At 43.9% G+C, this 20,581-nt stretch overlaps 1 protein-coding gene across 1 annotated transcript in view; it reads right to left on the bottom strand.

The window, feature by feature from the left end:
• The window catches only part of MLXIP (MLX interacting protein), a 61,874-nt gene that overhangs the window by 13,734 nt on the left and 27,559 nt on the right, over positions 1-20,581 (bottom strand). The window contains exons 2-7 of the mRNA XM_075273376.1: positions 6,935-7,041; positions 5,325-5,410; positions 4,078-4,167; positions 3,020-3,061; positions 1,995-2,154; positions 1,662-1,751 (exon numbers count right to left, since the gene is read on the bottom strand). Of these exons, the coding sequence (XP_075129477.1) occupies positions 1,662-1,751; positions 1,995-2,154; positions 3,020-3,061; positions 4,078-4,167; positions 5,325-5,410; positions 6,935-7,041 (575 nt within the window). The remainder of the gene's footprint in view (positions 1-1,661; positions 1,752-1,994; positions 2,155-3,019; positions 3,062-4,077; positions 4,168-5,324; positions 5,411-6,934; positions 7,042-20,581) is intronic.

Below are 20,581 nucleotides of genomic sequence, written 5' to 3'. Positions count from 1 at the left end.
CCAAATGAATGGGTATGAAAGAGTCCTACAGGTTTCCGTCTCCTGCTCTGTTATGTGCAGGAAACGGAAACCTGCAGAACGGAGACCGGACGCAGATGTGAACGAGCCCTAAGCAGTACTGGCTGTTTAAGGACGCACAAAGAATGACAAAAGTTCAGTCAATTTACTTTTAAAGTTCCAGGAGGAATACCAGAGGGAGGGCAAAATGCAGAGCTCTGATGAAATGACGACCTAGAATAGTTGTGGAATTTCCTAAAACAATCATGTTGAGAAATCTGACAGGTTCTCTTTCACTAACTTGTCCCAAAATCAGATCCCTGGACTCTAAACAGACAGTAAGTAATAACTGTGACCAGTCTGTGTGTGATAAGGAAGTTCACAGGGAGAGTCACTGTTACCTGTAATACTGGTTTCTGCTGTAACTCATTGAGCTTCAGTGCTATTTTCTCATCATCAGACAGTTACGGGTTTATTTTATTTCCTTCTTCTGTTTAAATATTTCCAACATGAATCATGTATCGTGAATATTTATATAAAAGCTATTACATGTACAAATGTAGACCACCATATTGTATTACCCTCAAGAAATTTCTGATACATGATGCCCAAAATGATATACAATGGATCATGAAATGAAGGTTACAGCCAGCCTGCCATTAACAGCTCCGACTATGGATTATGGAAAAGCATCTGCAGATTACTCCAGCAGAGCAAGAAATGATTCAGACTGGAATGTTGACACTGGGATTATGTCAATGACAAAAAGGTACAAATAGAAAGCGGAGACACTTGGCTCTTACACTATTACAAGAAACCTATCTAATCTAATCTTTCCTTGTACATATAGACTGGCTTTGTGCTAGTGGTGTTAGATGCACAGCGGGTCACAGCGGCAAAAAGTAACGATTATCCTTAAAGGGGTTGTCCAGTTTCAGACCAGTGTTAAGAGACATGTTATAGTTTGTGTAATGAAAAGCTCTACAATTTTCCAATGTTAAGAGATTAGAGATTGTTTGTCCACAGACCCACGTAAAAAAAAGATTTTGTTAAAGGGTACATCTAGTTATAAATAACCTATTATAAATGATATAAGAATTGTAATACATTATTAAGGATTTATTTTTCCTTCAGCACTTACGCGGTTCTCTTTATTTTCAATTTCGCCACTTGCTTTAGTTTACGTTATATCCGTCCCTGTATTCAGCCTCACACATCCAACTCTATGGAGCAGAATTCTCCTGACTGCAGGGTAATCGATTTATTGCCCCATTCTGTGTATTAATGTCTTATCTATACTTGGTGTTTATTCCTTGCTTTTCCTCAGCTATTCCTTCCTATTTAGAGTGTAACAGCAGAAATTATTTGTGTGTCTTTTCTATTCTCCCCCTCTCCATAGACTAATATGGAGAAATTAACTGCCTAAAAAGTTTCTTTAATAAGATATATTACAGAGTTTCTTATATTCGTCTGTACTATTCAGTTACGAAAATTTGTTTATAACTGGAGGTCTGTTTGTAAGCATTACTTACAACCTATCTACTACGTTTATCTAGAACATATATTTGCAAGTGTTCTGTCCTTAATAGTCAGCGTCATCTCACGCTTCCTACAAGAGACTATGGCAGAGGAGCAATGTTCTTCATAGGTGCACATCCACTAACCTTGGAAAGATTCAAACGTATCCATCAAGTCCAAGTTGGGCTGCAGTGGAAAAAGCTCTGGTTGGATCATATCTGCATTCCCTGAATGTGCTGTAATAAATAGGACAGGATTAGCCAGCAGTCTCTTCTTTAAAGGGCCATCATGCAATATTAAAAACATGGAATCTATACATGTCAAAGTGTACTATATATATATATATATATATATATATATATATATATTATCATCATCATCTTCTGTTTACTTGATATAGTCCTATAGTGTGCTTCAATAGTGTAGCACTATTTGGCACCGGAGTACTAGAATCACATCACCAGGTGGATAACACTTACCAATCTCTTTTGGGTTGTGCTGATGTGAATAAATAGTAGAAAATAAAGTGTCACTGAATTCAGCCATAAGCATCTCCATGTCCAGAAGGGGCTCCTCTTCCATCGGCACCGGTGTTTCTCTGCCGTCCACACTGGTATGCCAAGGAACAACATCATCGTCCTGCAAGAACAGCAGAGATCCCTTAACAACTCTCTGTTGCACAGCAGCTGCTTTTACCACATTAGTCAAGTCAGTGTAGTCTAGCACCATGTGTAGTTGGTGTTACAATTATAATAATTTTATAAATAAGCTACATAAAAATCCTTGCAGCATTTGATCACCACATTTAAATTAGGTTTTCTACAGTCCCATTTACTATCAATGTACTGTGTTTTAATGTGAACTTCCAGGACCCCCCAAAGGTTAGCTGTGTGAAGAGGTCATGGCACTTCATTGTATACCAAGAACACTCCCATATGATGGTTACCGGAGGGGGACCTGGGAATTGAAAAAAATAGGAGCGGAGGGGAATCTGGGAATATGCAAGTTATATATAAATTTTACAAGAATTTTACCAAAATTTCTCCACATCCAACCACATTATTCAGGGAGGTCACAAATTTCAGATTCTCCATACAATCCCTAACAAGGTTTTTTTTTTTCCTTCTTCTTTTATTAAAGAAGGTTTCCCGTCTATATTACATTTTATTAACTACTGCGATGCCATACATCGTATAGCGACATATAATGGACTTGAGAATTCAATCTGTGAAAAAGTAGTGCGTACGTAAATATTTCATTCTTTGTTTATCTGGCTTGTCTATCATTTATTAAATTAGTGGCCTCTCCCCAATATAAATGGCTGCTGTCCAACAAGTCTCGAAAGCCAACAGTTTTGGCGTCAGTCTTGAAAAGGAGGCTTGTGGTGTATTCGATGTGGCAATATATTCCTAGCTACAGGCAGACACACATCAACGTATTCATCTCACATCCTGCTCCAACCACTTTGACTTGATACAGTACTGAAAGGGGGGAAGTTACTCACTTTAACCAGACTGGAGAGATCTTCATCTTTGTGCTTTTGTAACTATAAAAGAAAAAAGTAAAAGATTAATAAAAATAATAAATATATCACATGTGTTTATCAACTTCTTTTAATCCCCTGGCATTCTTCATGGCATGATCACTTCCTTGGCACCAAAACAGATATTCCATTGTGAAGCAAACAGTAACTGCTCGAGGCAGGCAGAAGTAATAAGCTAAGCTCCTGTACCCAAATTTATCATTATCTTGGAACATGTTTATCTGGCACCAAAGAGTATCACCAGCACAATGAACTGGACAAACCTATTCTTATGGACAAGTCTTTACAATACTGCCAGTAATATAAAACTGCTCACCCTTTCAGTAAAGTTTTAGAAGTATTATTATTAGTATTTTTATTTATATAGCACCATTAATCCCATGGTGCTGTACATTATTATATTAATTCCATGGTGCTGTATATTATATTAATTCCATGGTGCTGTATATCATTAATTCCATGGTGCTGTACATTATTATATTAATCCCATGGTGCTGTACATAATTATATTAATTCCATGGTGCTGTACATTATTATATTAATTCCATGGTGCTTTACATTATTATATTAATCCCATGGTTCTGCACATTATTATATTAATCCCATGGTTCTGCACATTATTATATTAATCCCATGGTGCTATACATTATTATATTACTCCCATGGTACAGTTGAAGGTTTACATACAGTACACAAAAGATACAAACAAATATAATACTATCAGTGACCAACTGGCACAATGGGATAGAGGGCCCTGCCCCCAAGGGCTTACAATCTATGAAGAGCTGAAAGATAACTTATGAGGTGCTACAGAAAAGGACTACCATTACTATCATGGCATTTAGAAGTCACAGAATCTTCCACTTCCAGATTTGTTGTAAGATTTCTGAAAAAAATATTTTCTTGCATGGTGTTCTGCAAACTCCATTCAGATGTATAGGACAGTCACAAACATTTCCCCAACATATCTGTCATGTGTGAATATAGGCTTAAACAGATCTTTTAAAAGTCAGCGTTACCCTTTTCTTGAAGTACGTCCTCCACTTGTGATATTCTCTCACCACTATCTCTATTCTTCTTTTCCAATACTTTCCTTCTGTTGCAATGGCCTACAAAGAGACAGGATACTTGGCTGTAAAAAATGGTTGACAGCAAACTGACAATGTACAGTGCACGGACCTGTAATAGGGAGCAGTGAAGGGAACTAAACATCATGGCTGGTTTTACTCATATTGTGAATAGATTTACTTTAAGGCTGCTTTTACCCTGTGTTTCGCAGGGTTGGTCAGAGGTAAATGTTGGGAGGAATTACTTCTATATACATCCAATGTATGCCCCTATACTGGTTGCAAACGGACATCTAGCACCCATAGGCTCCCATGTTTATAGTGTTATTTTGCTTTATTTATTGCACGCTTCTTTCCAGAACAGCGCAGCTCACTGTAAAAAAAACAACAAAAGACACACCAGTTTGACAGAGACCAAATGGACACATGGGGCTCTATGGCTACATTCAACGCAAGCACTGGAAAGTGCTGTGTGGGGACCCTCTCCCCCCCCCCCCCCCAAAAAAAAATAAATAATAATTTCTTGATAGAATCTAAATGCTTCAAATTGCAAATCAAGTAAGCGCTAAGTTTATTAAATGGTCAGCTTCTGTAAATTTTTAAGCTACTATGCCTGACATTTAGGCTCCCAATATCTTCTTCCCTTGTAACTGGGTGTGCCTATAGAGAGATAGCTTCTTTAGAGTATAACTGGAGGAAAAATAGGTCATTGAAAAAAATTGGTCTTTAAAAAGGAGGGTGGGATGAGTTTTCTCAAAGGACGGAATGTCTACAGTCTTAGGGCTTGTTCACATTTGCGCCCGGTCTTCGCTCATGCAGGTTTCAGTTTCCTGCACAAATCTGAGCAGGAGACGGAAACCTGCAGGACTCTTTCAAACCCATTAATTTGAAAGGGTTTGAAAGATGTCTGGCCGTGAGCGCCGGTGAGCGTTTTATGTTCTCCGCCGTGAAATAGTTTTTTTTGTTTTTTTTTTAAAATCAGACACAGAGTCGGACATGCAGTACTCTGTGTCCGGTTTTAAAAAACGGTTTCTCGGCAGAGAGCATAAAACACTCACCGGCGCTCACGGCCGGACCCGGTCTGAGAGCTTTCCGTCTTCTGCATGCAGAAGGCGGAAAGCTCAGAACGGACTCTGGGCGCTAGTGTGAACCTAGCGTTAGTCGCACCGCACTATTAGCAAATATTCCCATATTCATACCTCTGGTCTTCTGTGGTCATCAAAATCAATAGATGCATCCAATGGGGTCACAAAATGGCACACAGGGTTTTGTCTTTTCTCTATATCTGGTAAAGACAAAATGAAAACTGAACAAAGTACACAGGATGGACAGATAGCATGTGGTATAAGCTAGGTTACTGCAGCTCAGCTCCCATTCAAGTGAATAAGAGCAGGGGGTGTGTGGGTGCTAGGTGTCGGATCCAAACCAATGTGAATGGAGGACCTATCCTACAATAGATCAACAAAAACATAAGGTTGTAAAGTCCCTTTAAGAACTCATTAAAACAGAAAAACACATAATACAGCTATTTAGATAGGCCTGTAATTTGTAAGCTGGAACTTTTTTTCTCTATACATTTCTGATTTTAATTTTAGTAAGCTTTTGCGGCAAGCCCATATGGAATCTATCACAGAAATTGCCATGCAGGTATATCTGAAAGCCGCCATTGCAAAATGAAGTAACCTGACTATTCCTACTGAGATTAAAACCAGTCTATCACTGCATTGCATAGCTGGGGAGTAACCTGTAACAAACTAACAAGCTTCATTTAAAAAAAAACAAAACAAAAAAAAAAAAAAACACACCACACACCAAACAGGTTATTTTGCGCTGCAGGTTTTTGTCACAGCATGTAAATGAGATCTGGCAAACAGTCATCCAATAAGATGGTACTATACATAGTGCACAGTTAGTTGTCATGTGTACATAGCCTCCGGCTACATACACAGAACACACATTAAAACAGAAGAAACTGTCTTCCATCTAAGTCTCACTTATTTTCCCCAATAGTTTAACTTTTATAGTCCCATACACACAGACACAGTTTTTGTTGCTGTTCGTCCGGGCTGTAGTGAAGAGCTGCAAAATATGGAGCATATTTGTAGCTTGGTCCATTCATTTCGGCATATAAGAGTCAGCGAAACCAGATACCAGTATGTCATCTGTGCAGATTTTACTGACATGTAAACTGCACGCAGTTGTGTACACATAGCTTGAGACTGATACAATGCCTAAAAACTGACCCCTAGAACTGTATTGGAACTGTCAGGTTGGAAAGCGAACAGAGATAGGAAATTCTTTGTTAACTAACAGTATTCATTGTCATTTTATTGTTTTGTGCAGAGGGCCTTATTGTGAAAAGAACTTTAAGATGACAAAGGCCGGAGCGTAACTTGAGGAGGTGCAGAGGATGCAGTTGTATCCAGGCCCAGGTGCTTTAGGGGGCCCATAAGCACTGGCATAGCTATAGGGGTCACAGTGGTTGCAGCTGTAAGACCTGTAAGACCCACAGCTCATCCTCAGCAACACTAAGGATGATTCAACTTATTTTAACTCCTTTCTGATTTCTTTTAATGGCTTGACACAGTATGTGCATAGTAAATTTATTCCCCTGTACACTGAAGCGTGACAGGGAAAGAAGATTTGTTGGTCACAGCCAAACACTGTCAGAAAGGGGGGAGAAAACAAAATCACACACACCTGACTAACTTTTGATGTAGTTCTGAAACCATAAATGACAATATGGGAGGGCACGACCAGAAAGGATAAGCTTCTGCTACAGTCTGTGTGTATTCTGGTTCGTACTTACATTGCATATACCAAGCTCGCCAAATAGCATTGTTTAGACGGATTTTATCTCTCCACTGAAGCTTTAACCCTTTGAAGTTCTTCCATTTTGGAGACACCAGCTTCCCACTAAGAGAAACAGAAGGAAAAAAAAAAATTTAATTTGTAATAAAAAAAAATAATAATAAAAAAATTTATATATATATATATATATATATATATATATATATATATACACATACACACACACACACACATATATACACATACATACACACACATATAGCATTGTACGCCAACCCCTCTAACATATGGCGTTTTTATTGCCCCACAATAAGCTACTTGGAGTGTCAGTGGCACAATGTTATTGCGGACATGTGGGGCTTCTTAGTAACTAGCACTGAACAAAGGAGCACTGCATTCACTGAACCACATCATAAAGGGCACCTTATACATAGTCTTTATAAAGGTGTCTGCCTGGTGACAGATTCCTCGTTCTTACTACTGAAGCTCAAGCCTTATGCAATGGAAAGTTACCCAGCTAGAATTGTATCCACCTCCCCGCCACAAGCATTAGGTCTGTACAGGTTCTCAGCCTCCGGCAGTAAACAAGAATGTTCCCACTCACTCACAGCAAACCCATGGAGATAAAGGCGAGGAGCTGACACAAATTATACTAGTAATTCGGAGAAGTTTTCATCATTCAGTAATTGTGTTTTATTTGCATAAAATTGGAAAACCTCATGGAGGAATATTCTAATACGCAGATTCTTGTTTTATGTATAGAAATACATGTATTGGCAGTTGTGACCTTGGCTCTAAGCCTAGACACCATTTCTCAGAACTGAGAACACAGACAGGCGCTGGTACCAATCTGTGCCAGATAACAGGCATTATTCAGAATAGTGTTATGTTACAGTAACCCCCCCCCCCCCCCCCCCAACAACAGAATCTTCAGCAGGAGGACAGTCCTCAGATAACTCAGATCAATGCACAGATGCCGTGTGGGAACACAGACCAAGCGGGATGAGCAATAATGAATGTGGGAACAGACGGAGACACGTACACAGGGGCACTTATTAACTCTTAATGCCAACACCACTACACAACCCTGTAAAATACATACATCAAATTCTGCATAGGCAGCCTTGTGTATAATTTACTGGTCATGCGACCTGTAAGGCAGGATCCTATGAGCCATATGAAAGTTTCCAGAATCATATCAACAGACCCCTAATAGCATCTACTGTGTGAGCAGGACAAGTTATTATAATGTGCCTATTACTTCTCTAGGAGAACCCATCAATACCCTTAGCTACTATCTGGCGCGTATACAGGAGGGCCATTGGCAAGTAGGAGTATTAGGGCCAATATTGGACAGTATAAGTTTGTATCCATCAGGGTTTGTGCACAAGGGTTTCAATGCAGGCATGTAATATACCTAGATCTTACTGTATTGTATTAAATATGACATTATCCTTTCGTGTATTATAGCAGCGATTTGTATGTCGACTTTGGATTACACTAGCATTAAACTTAGTCCGTGCAAAAGTAAACCAGCCAGATCCACTTAATCCTGCATTTTAATGTGTCATGTGATCACTGGCAAGTGACTCCTATTTATGGAGACGAACACAGCAGCCTTTCATCCCAAAGAAAACATGAATGATGTAAGCATGTACTGAACTATAGAGACGTACACAGTCGCCATGAGAGGGGTGTCAGATGATCCAAATATACTTCCTCTAAGTATATGTCAATTATATGTGCACATGCACATGGAAGAGGAAAAGTTGCCCATTCCACAAGTGTTAGGAGACAAAAACTAAACATTTAAAATAACCATAAAGAAACCATTATAAGGGTTTTCTGGGATCACCAAACCTTAAGATAGGTCATCAATATCAAACTTGTGGAGGTCTAACATCGGTGGCATAACTAAAGTCTTGTGGGTCCGGGTGCAAACTTTTGTCCCGCGCCCCCTACCCCCTTCCTAGAGCAAATTCTTGATAGTGGTAGTTCTAGGCGGTGAAGTGATATCTCAGATACTTAATATCCACAACTGCAGTTATCAAGAATATGGTAAGTGAGCAGCACCCGGCATATAAACAATACAATGACAGTATTATGTGCTGGGCAGTGGCCCCCACACGGTATTATGTGCTCCGCAGTGGTCCCCCTCTCCCAGAGCTGGTGCTATTATTATACTCTGGGATCTCCTCATTAAAAATAACAAACACTTATACTTACCTCACCTCTCCGGTGCATCCTCACTCCGTCCTGTGGTCTGCGGCATACTCTTCTGACTGAGGTCTTGCGCTCCAGCATCACGTGGGGGCACGATGACATCATTATGTTGTCGTGCCCCATGTGACCACTTGCATGACCTCAGTTAACGGCTGGAAGAGTCCCAGAGCAGTTGCTGAGCCCAGGGCAGGTGAGTATACAGTGTTTTTTTTTTTTTTTTTTTTTGTAAACCTCCCGGTCGGGCCCATTTCCGTTATCAATATGCATAGCGGTCGGGGAACAAGGCTGTCCCCGACCACTTTCATGGTTGTCTGGGTCCCCAGACATCTCCAGCTGTCTAACACCTTGCATCCCAGCTATTAATCAGTTTGAAGAGACAATGGCAATTACCCAAGCACAGCTTCCTCTTCACAGGCCAGTGATGTCACAGTCACCTGCTTGCAACAGAGTCTCATCCAAGTTTAACAATTAAACGTTCAGCAGATGTAGTTGGAAAATCTACAAAGGAGTGTATTTAAAGATGGCTGGGATAAATATATTTACATCCCAGGATAGGCTAGAGACAATTTTTGTTGCACATTTTGCTGCAGTATTTTGAGCCAGGGAGGGTTGCATCATTGGCTCAAATGAAGTTGGGTGATTGTTTAATCAAAATGACCCCCATCTAAGCCATTCTGACCTAGTGGTGGTTAGATGTGGGCGCACACACTTGGCAGAGAGGCTCTGGAGATCCCAAATAGAGATGAGCGAACACTAAAATGTTCGAGGTTCGAAATTCGATTCGAACAGCCGCTCAATGTTCGTGTGTTCGAACGGGTTTCGAACCCCATTATAGTCTATGGGGAAGAGATACTCGTTAAGGGGGAAACCCAAATCCGTGTCTGGAGGGTCACCAAGTCCACTATGACACCCCAGGAAATGATGCCAACACCTCTGGAATGACACTGGGACAGCAGGGGAAGCATGTCTGGGGGCATCTAACACACCAAAGACCCTCTATTACCCCAACATCACAGCCTAACAACTACACACTTTACACACTCAATACCACCTCTCTGACAGTAGGAAAACACCTTGAAACATGTGTATTTGGCACTTGCAGTGAGGAGAGCTTGTCACCAGCAGTGAATTTGGCCCTTGTAGTAAGTTGAGGTTGGCACCAACATTTGTTTTGAAAATCAGGGTGGATTGAGCCTCTAACCAGCAGAGTTTGGGCAAATTCATGGTGGAGGGAGCCTCTAAACACCCCAGTTTGGGCAAATTCATGGTGGAGGGAGCCTCTAAACAGCCCAGTTTGGACCAATTCATGGTGGAGGGAGCCTCTAAACAGCCCAGTTTGGACCAATTCATGGTGGAGGGAGCCTCTAAACAGCCCAGTTTGGACCAATTCATGGTGGAGGGAGCCTCTAAAAAACCCAGGTTTGGACCAATTCATGGTGGAGGGAGCCTCTAAACAGCCAAGTTTTGGGAAATTCATGGTGGAGGGAGCCTCTAACCAGCCCAGTTTGGACCAATTCATGGTGGAGGGAGCCTCTAACCAGCCCAGTTTGGACCAATTCATGGTGGAGGGAGCCTCTAACCAGCCCAGTTTGGACCAATTAATGGTGGAGGGAGCCTCTAAACAGCCAAGTTTGGACCAATTCATGGTGGAGGGAGCCTCTAAAAAACCCAGTTTGAACCAATTCATGGTGGAGGGAGCCTCTAACCAGCCCAGTTTGGGCAAATTCATGGTGGAGGGAGCCTCTAAACAGCCCAGTTTGGGCAAATTCATGGTGGAGGGAGCCTCTAACCAGCCCAGTTTGGACCAATTAATGGTGGAGGGAGCCTCTAAACAGCCAAGTTTTGGGAAATTCATGGTGGAGGGAGCCCCTAAAAACCCCAGTTTGGACCAATTCATGGTGGAGGGAGCCTCTAAACAGCCCAGTTTGGGCAAATTCATGGTGGAGGGAGCCTCTAACCAGCCCAGTTTGGACCAATTAATGGTGGAGGGAGCCTCTAAACAGCCAAGTTTTGGGAAATTCATGGTGGAGGGAGCCTCTAACCAGCCCAGTTTGGACCAATTCATGGTGGAGGGAGCCTCTAACCAGCCCAGTTTGGGCAAATTCATGGTGGAGGGAGCCTCTAAAAAACCCAGTTTGGACCAATTCATGGTGGAGGGAGCCTCTAACCAGCCCAGTTTGGGCAAATTCATGGTGGAGGGAGCCTCTAAACAGCCCAGTTTGGACCAATTAATGGTGGAGGGAGCCTCTAAACAGCCCAGTTTGGACCAATTAATGGTGGAGGGAGCCTCTAAACAGCCCAGTTTGGACCAATTAATGGTGGAGGGAGCCTCTAAACAGCCAAGTTTTGGGAAATTCATGGTGGAGGGAGCCTCTAAACAGCCCAGTTTGGACCAATTCATGGTGGAGGGAGCCTCTAAAAAACCCAGTTTGGACCAATTAATGGTGGAGGGAGCCTCTAAACAGCCAAGTTTTGGGAAATTCATGGTGGAGGGAGCCTCTAACCAGCCCAGTTTGGACCAATTCATGGTGGAGGGAGCCTCTAAAAACCCCAGTTTGGACCAATTCATGGTGGAGGGAGCCGCTAAACAGCCCAGTTTGGACCAATTCATGGTGGAGGGAGCCTCTAACCAGCAGAGTTGGTGGAAATCAGGGTGGAGGGAGCCTCTAACCAGCAGAGTTGGGGGAAATCAGGGTGGAGGGAGCCTAGTATTAGCAGAATTGTGCAACGCTTATGGTGGATGAGTATGAGGATGCGGAGGAATTGGAGAGGTTGAGTACAGACATGGAGTTTCATGTTGGGGTGCTTTACACAGGTGGGCACAAAAATGACGGCTCTACCCAGTGGTGGTTCATTTTTATCAAAGTGAGCCGGTCGGCACTCTCAGCTGACAGACGGGTGCGCTTGTCAGTGATGATGCCACCGGCTGCACTGAACACCCTCTCAGATAGGACGCTGGCGGCAGGACAGGACAGCACCTCCAAGGCATATAGGGCAAGTTCAAGCCACAGGTCCAACTTCGACACCCAATACGTGTAGGGCGCAGAGGGGTCGGAGAGGACAGGGCTGTGGTCGGAAAGGTATTCCCGCAACATGCGCCTATACTTCTCACGCCTGGTGACACTAGGACCCTCCGTGGCGGCACTTTGGCGAGGGGGTGCCATCAAGGTGTCCCAGACCTTAGACAGTGTGCCCCTCGTTTGTGTGGACCGGTGAGAACTTGGTTGCCTACTGGAGGAACTGCCCTCCCTGCCGCCAACGTCACATGCTGGAAACATCTCCATCATATTCTGCACCAATTGCCTGTGGCAAGCATTGATGCGATTGGCCCTCCCCTCTACCGGAATAAAAGACGAGATGTTGTTTTTATACCGGGGGTCAAGGATAGCAAAGATCCAGTACTGGTTGTCCTCCATGATTTTGACAATACGCTTGTCGGTTGTAAAGCACCCCAACATGAACTCAGCCATGTCTGCCACAGTGTTAGTTGGCATGACTCCTCTGGCCCCACCGGAAAGTTCAATCTCCATTTCCTCCTCATCCTCCATGTCTACCCATCCGCGCTGCAACAATGGGACGATTCGAAGTTGCCCGGAAGCCTCCTGTATCACCATCACATCATCGGACAACTCTTCTTCCTCCTCCTCCTCCATTAAACGCAGTGAAGCGGACAGATGTGTGGACCTACTCTCCAGCTGTGACGGATCGGATGCTATCCCTAACTCCTCTGTGTGATCTGAGTTATCCCTGATGTCAATCAGGGATTCTCTCAGAACACACAAGAGCGGGATTGTAAGGCTCACCATCGCATCCTCAGAGCTCACCCTCCTTGTGGACTCCTCAAAGACCCGTAGGATGTCACAAAGGTCTCTCATCCATGGCCACTCATGGATGTGAAACTGAGGCAGCTGACTTTGTGGCACCCTAGGGTTTTGTAGCTGGTATTCCATCAAAGGTCTCTGCTGCTCAACCACTCTATTCAACATCTGAAACGTTGAGTTCCAGCGTGTGGGGACGTCGCACAAAAGCCGGTGTTGTGGCACATGCAGGCGTTGCTGGAGAGATTTTAAGCTAACAGCGGCTACTGTCGACTTGCGAAAGTGGGCGCACATGCGCCGCACTTTCACCAGTAGCTCTGGAACATTGGGGTAGCTCTTTAGGAAACGTTGCACCACTAGGTTGAAGACGTGGGCCAGGCATGGAACATGTTGGAGTCCGGCAAGCTCCAGAGCTGCTACCAGGTTCCGGCCGTTATCACAAACGACCATGCCTGGGCCCAGGTGCAGCGGCTCAAACCATATTGCCGTCTCATCGAGGAGGGCATCCCTCACCTCGGAGGCAGTGTGCTGTCTGTCCCCCAAGCTGATCAGCTTCAGCACAGCCTGCTGACGTCTACCAACGCCAGTGCTGCAACGTTTCCAACTCGTAGCTGGGGTCAATCTAACAGCGGAGGAGGAGGCGGTGGCGGAGGAGGAGGCGGTGGCGGAGGAGGAGGAGGGGGGTGTTCTTCTCGTGTCCCTGCCAGGAATGTTAGGCGGGGAGACGAGGTATACCGGGCCAGTTTGGGAAGCAGTCCCAGCCTCAACTACATTCACCCAGTGTGCCGTCAGTGAAATGTAGCGTCCCTGTCCGCATGCACTTGTCCACGCGTCGGTGGTCAAGTGGACCTTTGTGCAAAGCGCGGAACTAAGGGCCCGCCTGATGTTGAGTGACACGTGCTGGTGCAAGGCGGGGACGGCACACCGGGAGAAGTAGTGACGGCTAGGGACGGCATAGCGAGGTGCCGCAGTTGCCATCAGGTCCAGGAAGGCGGGAGTTTCAACAAGCCGGAACGCCAACATCTCCTGGGCCAGCAGTTTAGCGATGTTGGCGTTCAAGGCTTGCGCGTGAGGGTGGTTAGCAGTGTATTTCTGCCGCCGCTCCAATGTCTGAGAGATGGTGGGTTGTTGTAAAGAAGCGCCTGATGGTGCCTTTGATGGTGCAGGAGAAGGAGATAAGACAGGAACAGGGGAGGATGAGGGAGAAGTCAACAAAGTGGCGGAGGCAGATGAAGTGGTGTCCTGGCTCGTCCTCTGGAGTGCATCGCCAGCACAGTCAGCAGTGGCAGTGGCAGAGGCAGAGGCAGTGGCAGTGGCGTGAACGGCAGGCGGCCTTTGTCCTGCCGTTGCTGCCTGCCACTGATTCCAGTGCTTGGATTCCAAATGACGGCGCATTGAAGTGGTGGACAGGTTGCTCTTCTCAGAGCCCCTAATCAATTTCGAGAGGCAAATTGTGCAGACAACACTATATCTGTCCTCGGCGCATTCCTTGAAAAAACTCCACACCTTCGAGAAACGTGCCCTCGAGGTGGGAGTTTTTCGGGGCTGGGTACGAACTGGAACATCTTGGGAGATTCCGGGTGTGGCCTGGCTTCGCCTAAGCTGCTGACCTCTGCCTCTGCCTCTAGCTACCCTTTTTGGTGCTGCACCTGTCTCAACATCCACACTACTTTCCCCGCTTGACATCCCCCCCTGTCCAGGTCGGGTCAGTGTCCTCATCATCCACCACTTCCTCTTCCAACTCCTGTCTCATCTCCTCCTCCCGCACAATGCGCCGGTCAACTGGATGCCCTGACGGCAACTGCGTCACATCATCGTCGATGAGGGTGGGTTGCTGGTCATCCACCACCAAATCGAACGGAGATGGAGGAGACTCTAGTGTTTGAGCATCTGGACACAGATGCTCCTCTGTTAGGTTCGTGGAATCGTGACGTGGAGAGGCAGGTTGAGGGACAATGAAAGGAGCGGAGAACAGCTCTGGGGAGCAGGGACAGTTTGGGTTATTGTTCTGTAAAGCTTCGGAATTTTGGGAGGAAGGAAGACAAGACTGTTGGGTAATAGGAGGAGAGGAGGCAGAGTCTGACTGGCTGCTGGACAATGTGCTGTAAGCGTTCTCTGACAGCCATTGCAAGACCTGTTCCTGGTTCTCGGGCCTACTAAGGTTTGTACCCTGCAGTTTAGTTAATGTGGCAAGCAACCCTGGCACTGTGGAGTGGCGCAATGCTTGCTGCCCCACAGGAGTAGGCACGGGACGCCCTGTGGCTTCACTGCTACCTTGCTCCCCAGAACCATTCCCCCGACCTCGCCCACGGCCTCGTCCACGTCCCTTTCCGGGAGCCTTGCGCATTTTGAATTCCTAGTTAGAAATTGGCACTGTATACCAGTAGTAAAAATTGTGAGTGCACGTAACCCCAATATATTCTTTGAATTACCAGTCAGAAACTGGCACTATATGGCAGTAGCAAGAAATGAGGGTATTTGTATTCCCAATATATTCTTTGAATTCCCAGTCAGACAATGGCACTGTATACCAGTAGTAAAAATTGTGGGTGCACGTAACCCCAATATATTCTTTGAATTCCCAGTCAGACAATGGCACTATATACCAGTAGCAAGAAATGAGGGTATTTATAACCCCAATATATTCTTTGAATTCCCAGTCAGACAATGGCACTGTATACCAGTAGTAAAAATTGTGGGTGCACATAACCCCAATATATTCTTTGAATTCCCAGTCAGACAATGGCACTATATACCAGTAGCAAGAAATGAGGGTATTTATAACCCCAATATATTCTTTGAATTCCCAGTCAGACAATGGCACTGTATACCAGTAGTAAAAATTGTGGGTGCACGTAACCCCAATATATTCTTTGAATTACCAGTCAGAAACTGGCACTATATGGCAGTAGCAAGAAATGAGGGTATTTGTATTCCCAATATATTCTTTGAATTCCCAGTCAGACAATGGCACTGTATACCAGTAGTAAAAATTGTGGGTGCACGTAACCCCAATATATTCTTTGAATTACCAGTCAGAAACTGGCACTATATGGCAGTAGCAAGAAATGAGGGTATTTGTATTCCCAATATATTCTTTGAATTCCCAGTCAGACAATGGCACTGTATACCAGTAGTAAAAATTGTGGGTGCACGTAACCCCAATATATTCTTTGAATTCCCAGTCAGACAATGGCACTATATACCAGTAGCAAGAAATGAGGGTATTTATAAACCCAATATATTCTTTGAATTACCAGTCAGAAACTGGCACTATATGGCAGTAGCAAAAATAGTGGGTGTATATAGCCCCAATTCTATTGCTAGGGGACTTGCAGGGTATTTCTGGGGTGAAGGTGGGGGGGCACACCGTTGGAACGGGTATCGGGGGTATATATCGGGTATACGGGAATACACTGACAGTGTATTCCATTCAGGATCCTGGGAAAGCTGGGTTGCGGCGATTGAGCCCGTCAGTGCCACGTTACACTGACAAGCTTCTCCCTGGAATTTAGCTCTTACAAGAGCTGTTGGTTGTCTTCTCCTTCCTATCCTAGCCTGTCCCTGCCTACCCAGAATCTAAGCCCTAGCTAGCTGGACGGAAACCTCCGTCCTCGGTGAATTGCAAGCTCAGAATGACGCGAACCTGGGCGGCGCTGTTCTTTTAAATTAGAGGTCACATGTTTTCGGCAGCCAATGGGTTTTGCCTACTTTTTTCAACGTCACCGGTGTCGTAGTTCCTGTCCCACCTACCCTGCGCTGTTATTGGAGCAAAAAAGGCGCCAGGGAAGGTGGGAGGGGAATCGAGTAATGGCGCACTTTACCACGCGGTGTTCGATTCGAACATGCCGAACAGCCTAATATCCGATCGAACATGGGTTCGATAGAACACTGTTCGCTCATCTCTAATCCCAAACAGTATAGAGGATAGACTATGGGAGCTGCTCATGCTAGTTGGCGGATCAGTTTCTTTGCCCACCATTCAGACACAGGTGGCAAAGTCATTACAAAACTCTACCTTGACCATCTCCAGGTGCCTATATGAAGGAGGTTTGATGTAACGCTGCCTATTGTGTGTCCTGCAATTGACAGGCACTCACAATTGTTTTAGTTTTCAGTGTGTTGTGGACAAGAAACCTAGACTGCTATGAGATAGAACTGTATCATCTTTAGTAACAAATCCAGGTTCTGTTTAGAATCAGGCGACAGCGGGGTTCCCATATGGAGGCCTCGTGCAGAGGCTGTGAAGAGACATACATCCCCAACAGGTGAGATGATCTGAGGAGCCATCGCACAAGCAGTTAGTTACCCCTAGTAGTGATATGAGGGAAACAGCTGAGTGATGTGTGATGGGTGTTGCCTCTAGTGGCAGGGCTTACAACTGGTATTTTTCAGCAGGACACAAACAAAGGTTTCCCAGGAACGTCTCTGCCAGATTACAACACTTTTCTAGCTTGCCTGGTCAATGACACTGGCTGGGACACTAACTTCTCTAACCTACGTGTGTGCAGGATCTACATCCCCCTGCTGCAAAGTATGGGGGCAAGTGTGCCACAAGTTACCATATGGACCCTGTATGCCCAAATCTATCTCATCTAGTCTCAAGGCTAGAGATGGCACATCAGGGTACTACACTCTATTGTATAGTTTTCCCCAAATAAATGTATCTTTTCGCTCTAATATTCACTTGCATACATGACCATTACAATCACACACAACGTTTCATTCGATTCCAACAATTCCTCCTTATTTTAGTCAATGGGTGTAAATCTGAGGGCAGACTAGATAGGCCATAGGGCAGTGTGTAGTCTGACACCCAGGACTCCAAGAATCAGTGGCATTCCAGAGAGTGCAGTTTCCACTTTCTATCAGTCACATGACCTTACTATAAGTCAGGTCCGGTCAAATGGAATGGGGCTGGGCTACAATACCATCCATTGTATAGCAGCTGTGCTTGGTAAGCGTTCAGGAGGCAGAATTAATCGTTCAGGAAATGTCTAAAATATAGGACCATACAGATTCAGATCCATAAACTTCATTTCAGCATTTATATTAATCTGCAAAGGAAAAAATATATAAAGAGCCCCAATGACCATGAACGTTCCAGAAAACAACCATCTCCTCCTGCATAGTCCATGCTTTGAGACTTGACCTGCTCCACAAGCAGGCCCCATAAACCAGTCCGTATTTCGGAGAAACTTGAAAAGATTTATTCCCTATTGCTTATATAGTGCTGAAATATTCCACAAAGGTATATGGAGACTGTCAGAACTCACCCCATGCCCTGTACCAGCAAGGCTCACGATCCAGCTCCACAATAGGCTAATTTCAGAGGAAGCCGATTAACCTGTCAGTAGGTTTTTGGAGTGTGGGAGGAAACCAGATGAAATCCACAGACAGGTAGAACATACAGACTCCATATACACGATGTTCTGCGATTCTAATTCAATGGCGTATAAAGCCACGTGCTGGTCTCCAATGTCAAACTTCTGAGACACTGTAGGAGATACACAAGCACCCTAAAGAGAACTACTCTAACATTTTATTTTCCAATTAAGGAAACTGTGCCGTAAGTACATTAAAAGTAGTATCTTTAATTTTTGGCTTATTGGTCTGCGACATAGTAAAACTTATATACAGAGTCAAATATGCTGCCAAACCAGAGGATTGCCCAGCTTATGATCAGTAATGTGAAAACTTCCTTCACCCCATCCCCCACCCTGCCTCGCTGTTTGATAAGCACAGTATCTGACAGTGCTGGAATCCAAATAAACTGCAATGCAGGTCATTTCACCAGTCTACGTTGCAGTATTACATAGTTGCACTATATACGGTGAGGGCGACAAATGGCATTATTGAGTTTTACAGATTTTAATAGTGCTCTTCTAAATCTTGACTAAGGGCCCGTTCACACGGAGTAAACATGCGTGTATTTAGGCAAAATACAGGTGTAAAAAAAATACACGTGTAAAAATAAGACTCTGACTTCAATGACATTTTACATGTATATTTTAACACGTGTAAAAAAAGTCATTGAGGTAAATATTCCGATTACACCGAGTCCTGCCAAAGCAAGAAGGAAACTCGCATTACCTGAAATAGTCTGAAAATAGACATGTTTAATGTATGACAATATATGGTCATGAATCTAAAACATCTGCATTACCCACATTGAATACACACCTATATACAAGCATATACACTCACATACCAGACTAAAAATAGCAAAATTGTCAGGAAGGAGGAGGGGGGATAAAATGTGACACAGAGGGGAGAAAAAAAAAAAAAAAAAAAAAAAGACGTTGAGAATGGCGCCACTACATGAAAGCCCCCCCAACTACTCTCAGCCAACAAGCATTGCTAGGAACAATTCTAACACATTGCAGTGTAGAAATCCTACAAATCCCCTTCATCTGCAGTCCAAGGGCAGTATACAGATATACAGCCACTCAAACTCTATTCTGCAAGAAGTCTCTATATAAACAAAGGACACTTGTAGAATCTGTAATAAGAATTAGAAGCAAAATAAACAACTTTAGACAGACTCAGCTCCTGCTATCTACTCAACAAGTGTCAGTGCTATTGACTTAACTGGTCTAACCTTTACAGTCCGCTCATGGTCAAACAAAAACTAACCCCAGTAAATCTGTCTGCTAACCACAGCACATATCCAGTTTAACCTTTATCCAAGTTGGACAGATATTTGATAAGCAGCTATGCAAATCCATTACACCAGTGGAACCACAATACAACACCAGACCTCATGTACAGAAGCTGAAGCATGGCGTCTTTAACAGATAGTCACTTATTTCATTTTCTTTTAAAATTAAGCTTCATGAACAAAATCAAGTGTGCAGGTGCAGATTCTACAGTGGAATACACTCTGATGACATCCAAGTGTCTTCTGTCCCCCATTGGTTTCAATGGAGGAGGGATCTGATCTGTTCAGTTACAATTTCACAGAACAGGATAGGACATTCCCAGTAATCGGTATGGAACATGAGATTCCCCATTGGGATGATCCTTGGGATGTATACTCGCTGGTGAGCATGAGGCCTTTGAAACAAATGAGAATTGAAATCTGAATGCCTGAGTTGGATAGTTGTTCCAGGATAAAAAATGGAAAGTCCTTGTGCAATACAACCATACACTTACCAGAATGAACACAAACCACTAAGGAGGCATTTCTAACCATTTACTTAAGACCTGACCATAGTCAAAGACAAAATGGCAACAAATTTAAAAGGATAAGGAAAAACAAAAAACAAAACCAAGAACACATAAGTCTTCTTTCTCACCGCTCCTGTCAATAAGTTATGCAAAAAAAAAAAAACAAAACCCAAGACTGTTATGTTTTTACAGTACGTTACATCTACACATTAAGAAAAAAAACAAGCAAGCATGTTTTTGTAAAATGCAATGCTGCATTATTTCATAGACATATGTGGGGTAAAACTTCCAAATAAAGAAGACAATGATTTTGTTTTATTACAAAATTGTACCTTGGGCCTTTGCTTATATCCTAAAGCAGGGGTCCTCAAACTTTTTAAACAGTGGGCCGGAGGCAGAGCAGGTCGCACAGACATCGGGAGCGGTGCCCTCCA

This window comes from Leptodactylus fuscus, chromosome 1 (genome assembly GCF_031893055.1).
Source record: "Leptodactylus fuscus isolate aLepFus1 chromosome 1, aLepFus1.hap2, whole genome shotgun sequence".
Lineage (NCBI taxonomy): Eukaryota > Metazoa > Chordata > Amphibia > Anura > Leptodactylidae > Leptodactylus > Leptodactylus fuscus.
Note: the sequence above shows the minus strand (reverse complement) of the source record. Positions and strands in the feature narration are given on the sequence as shown.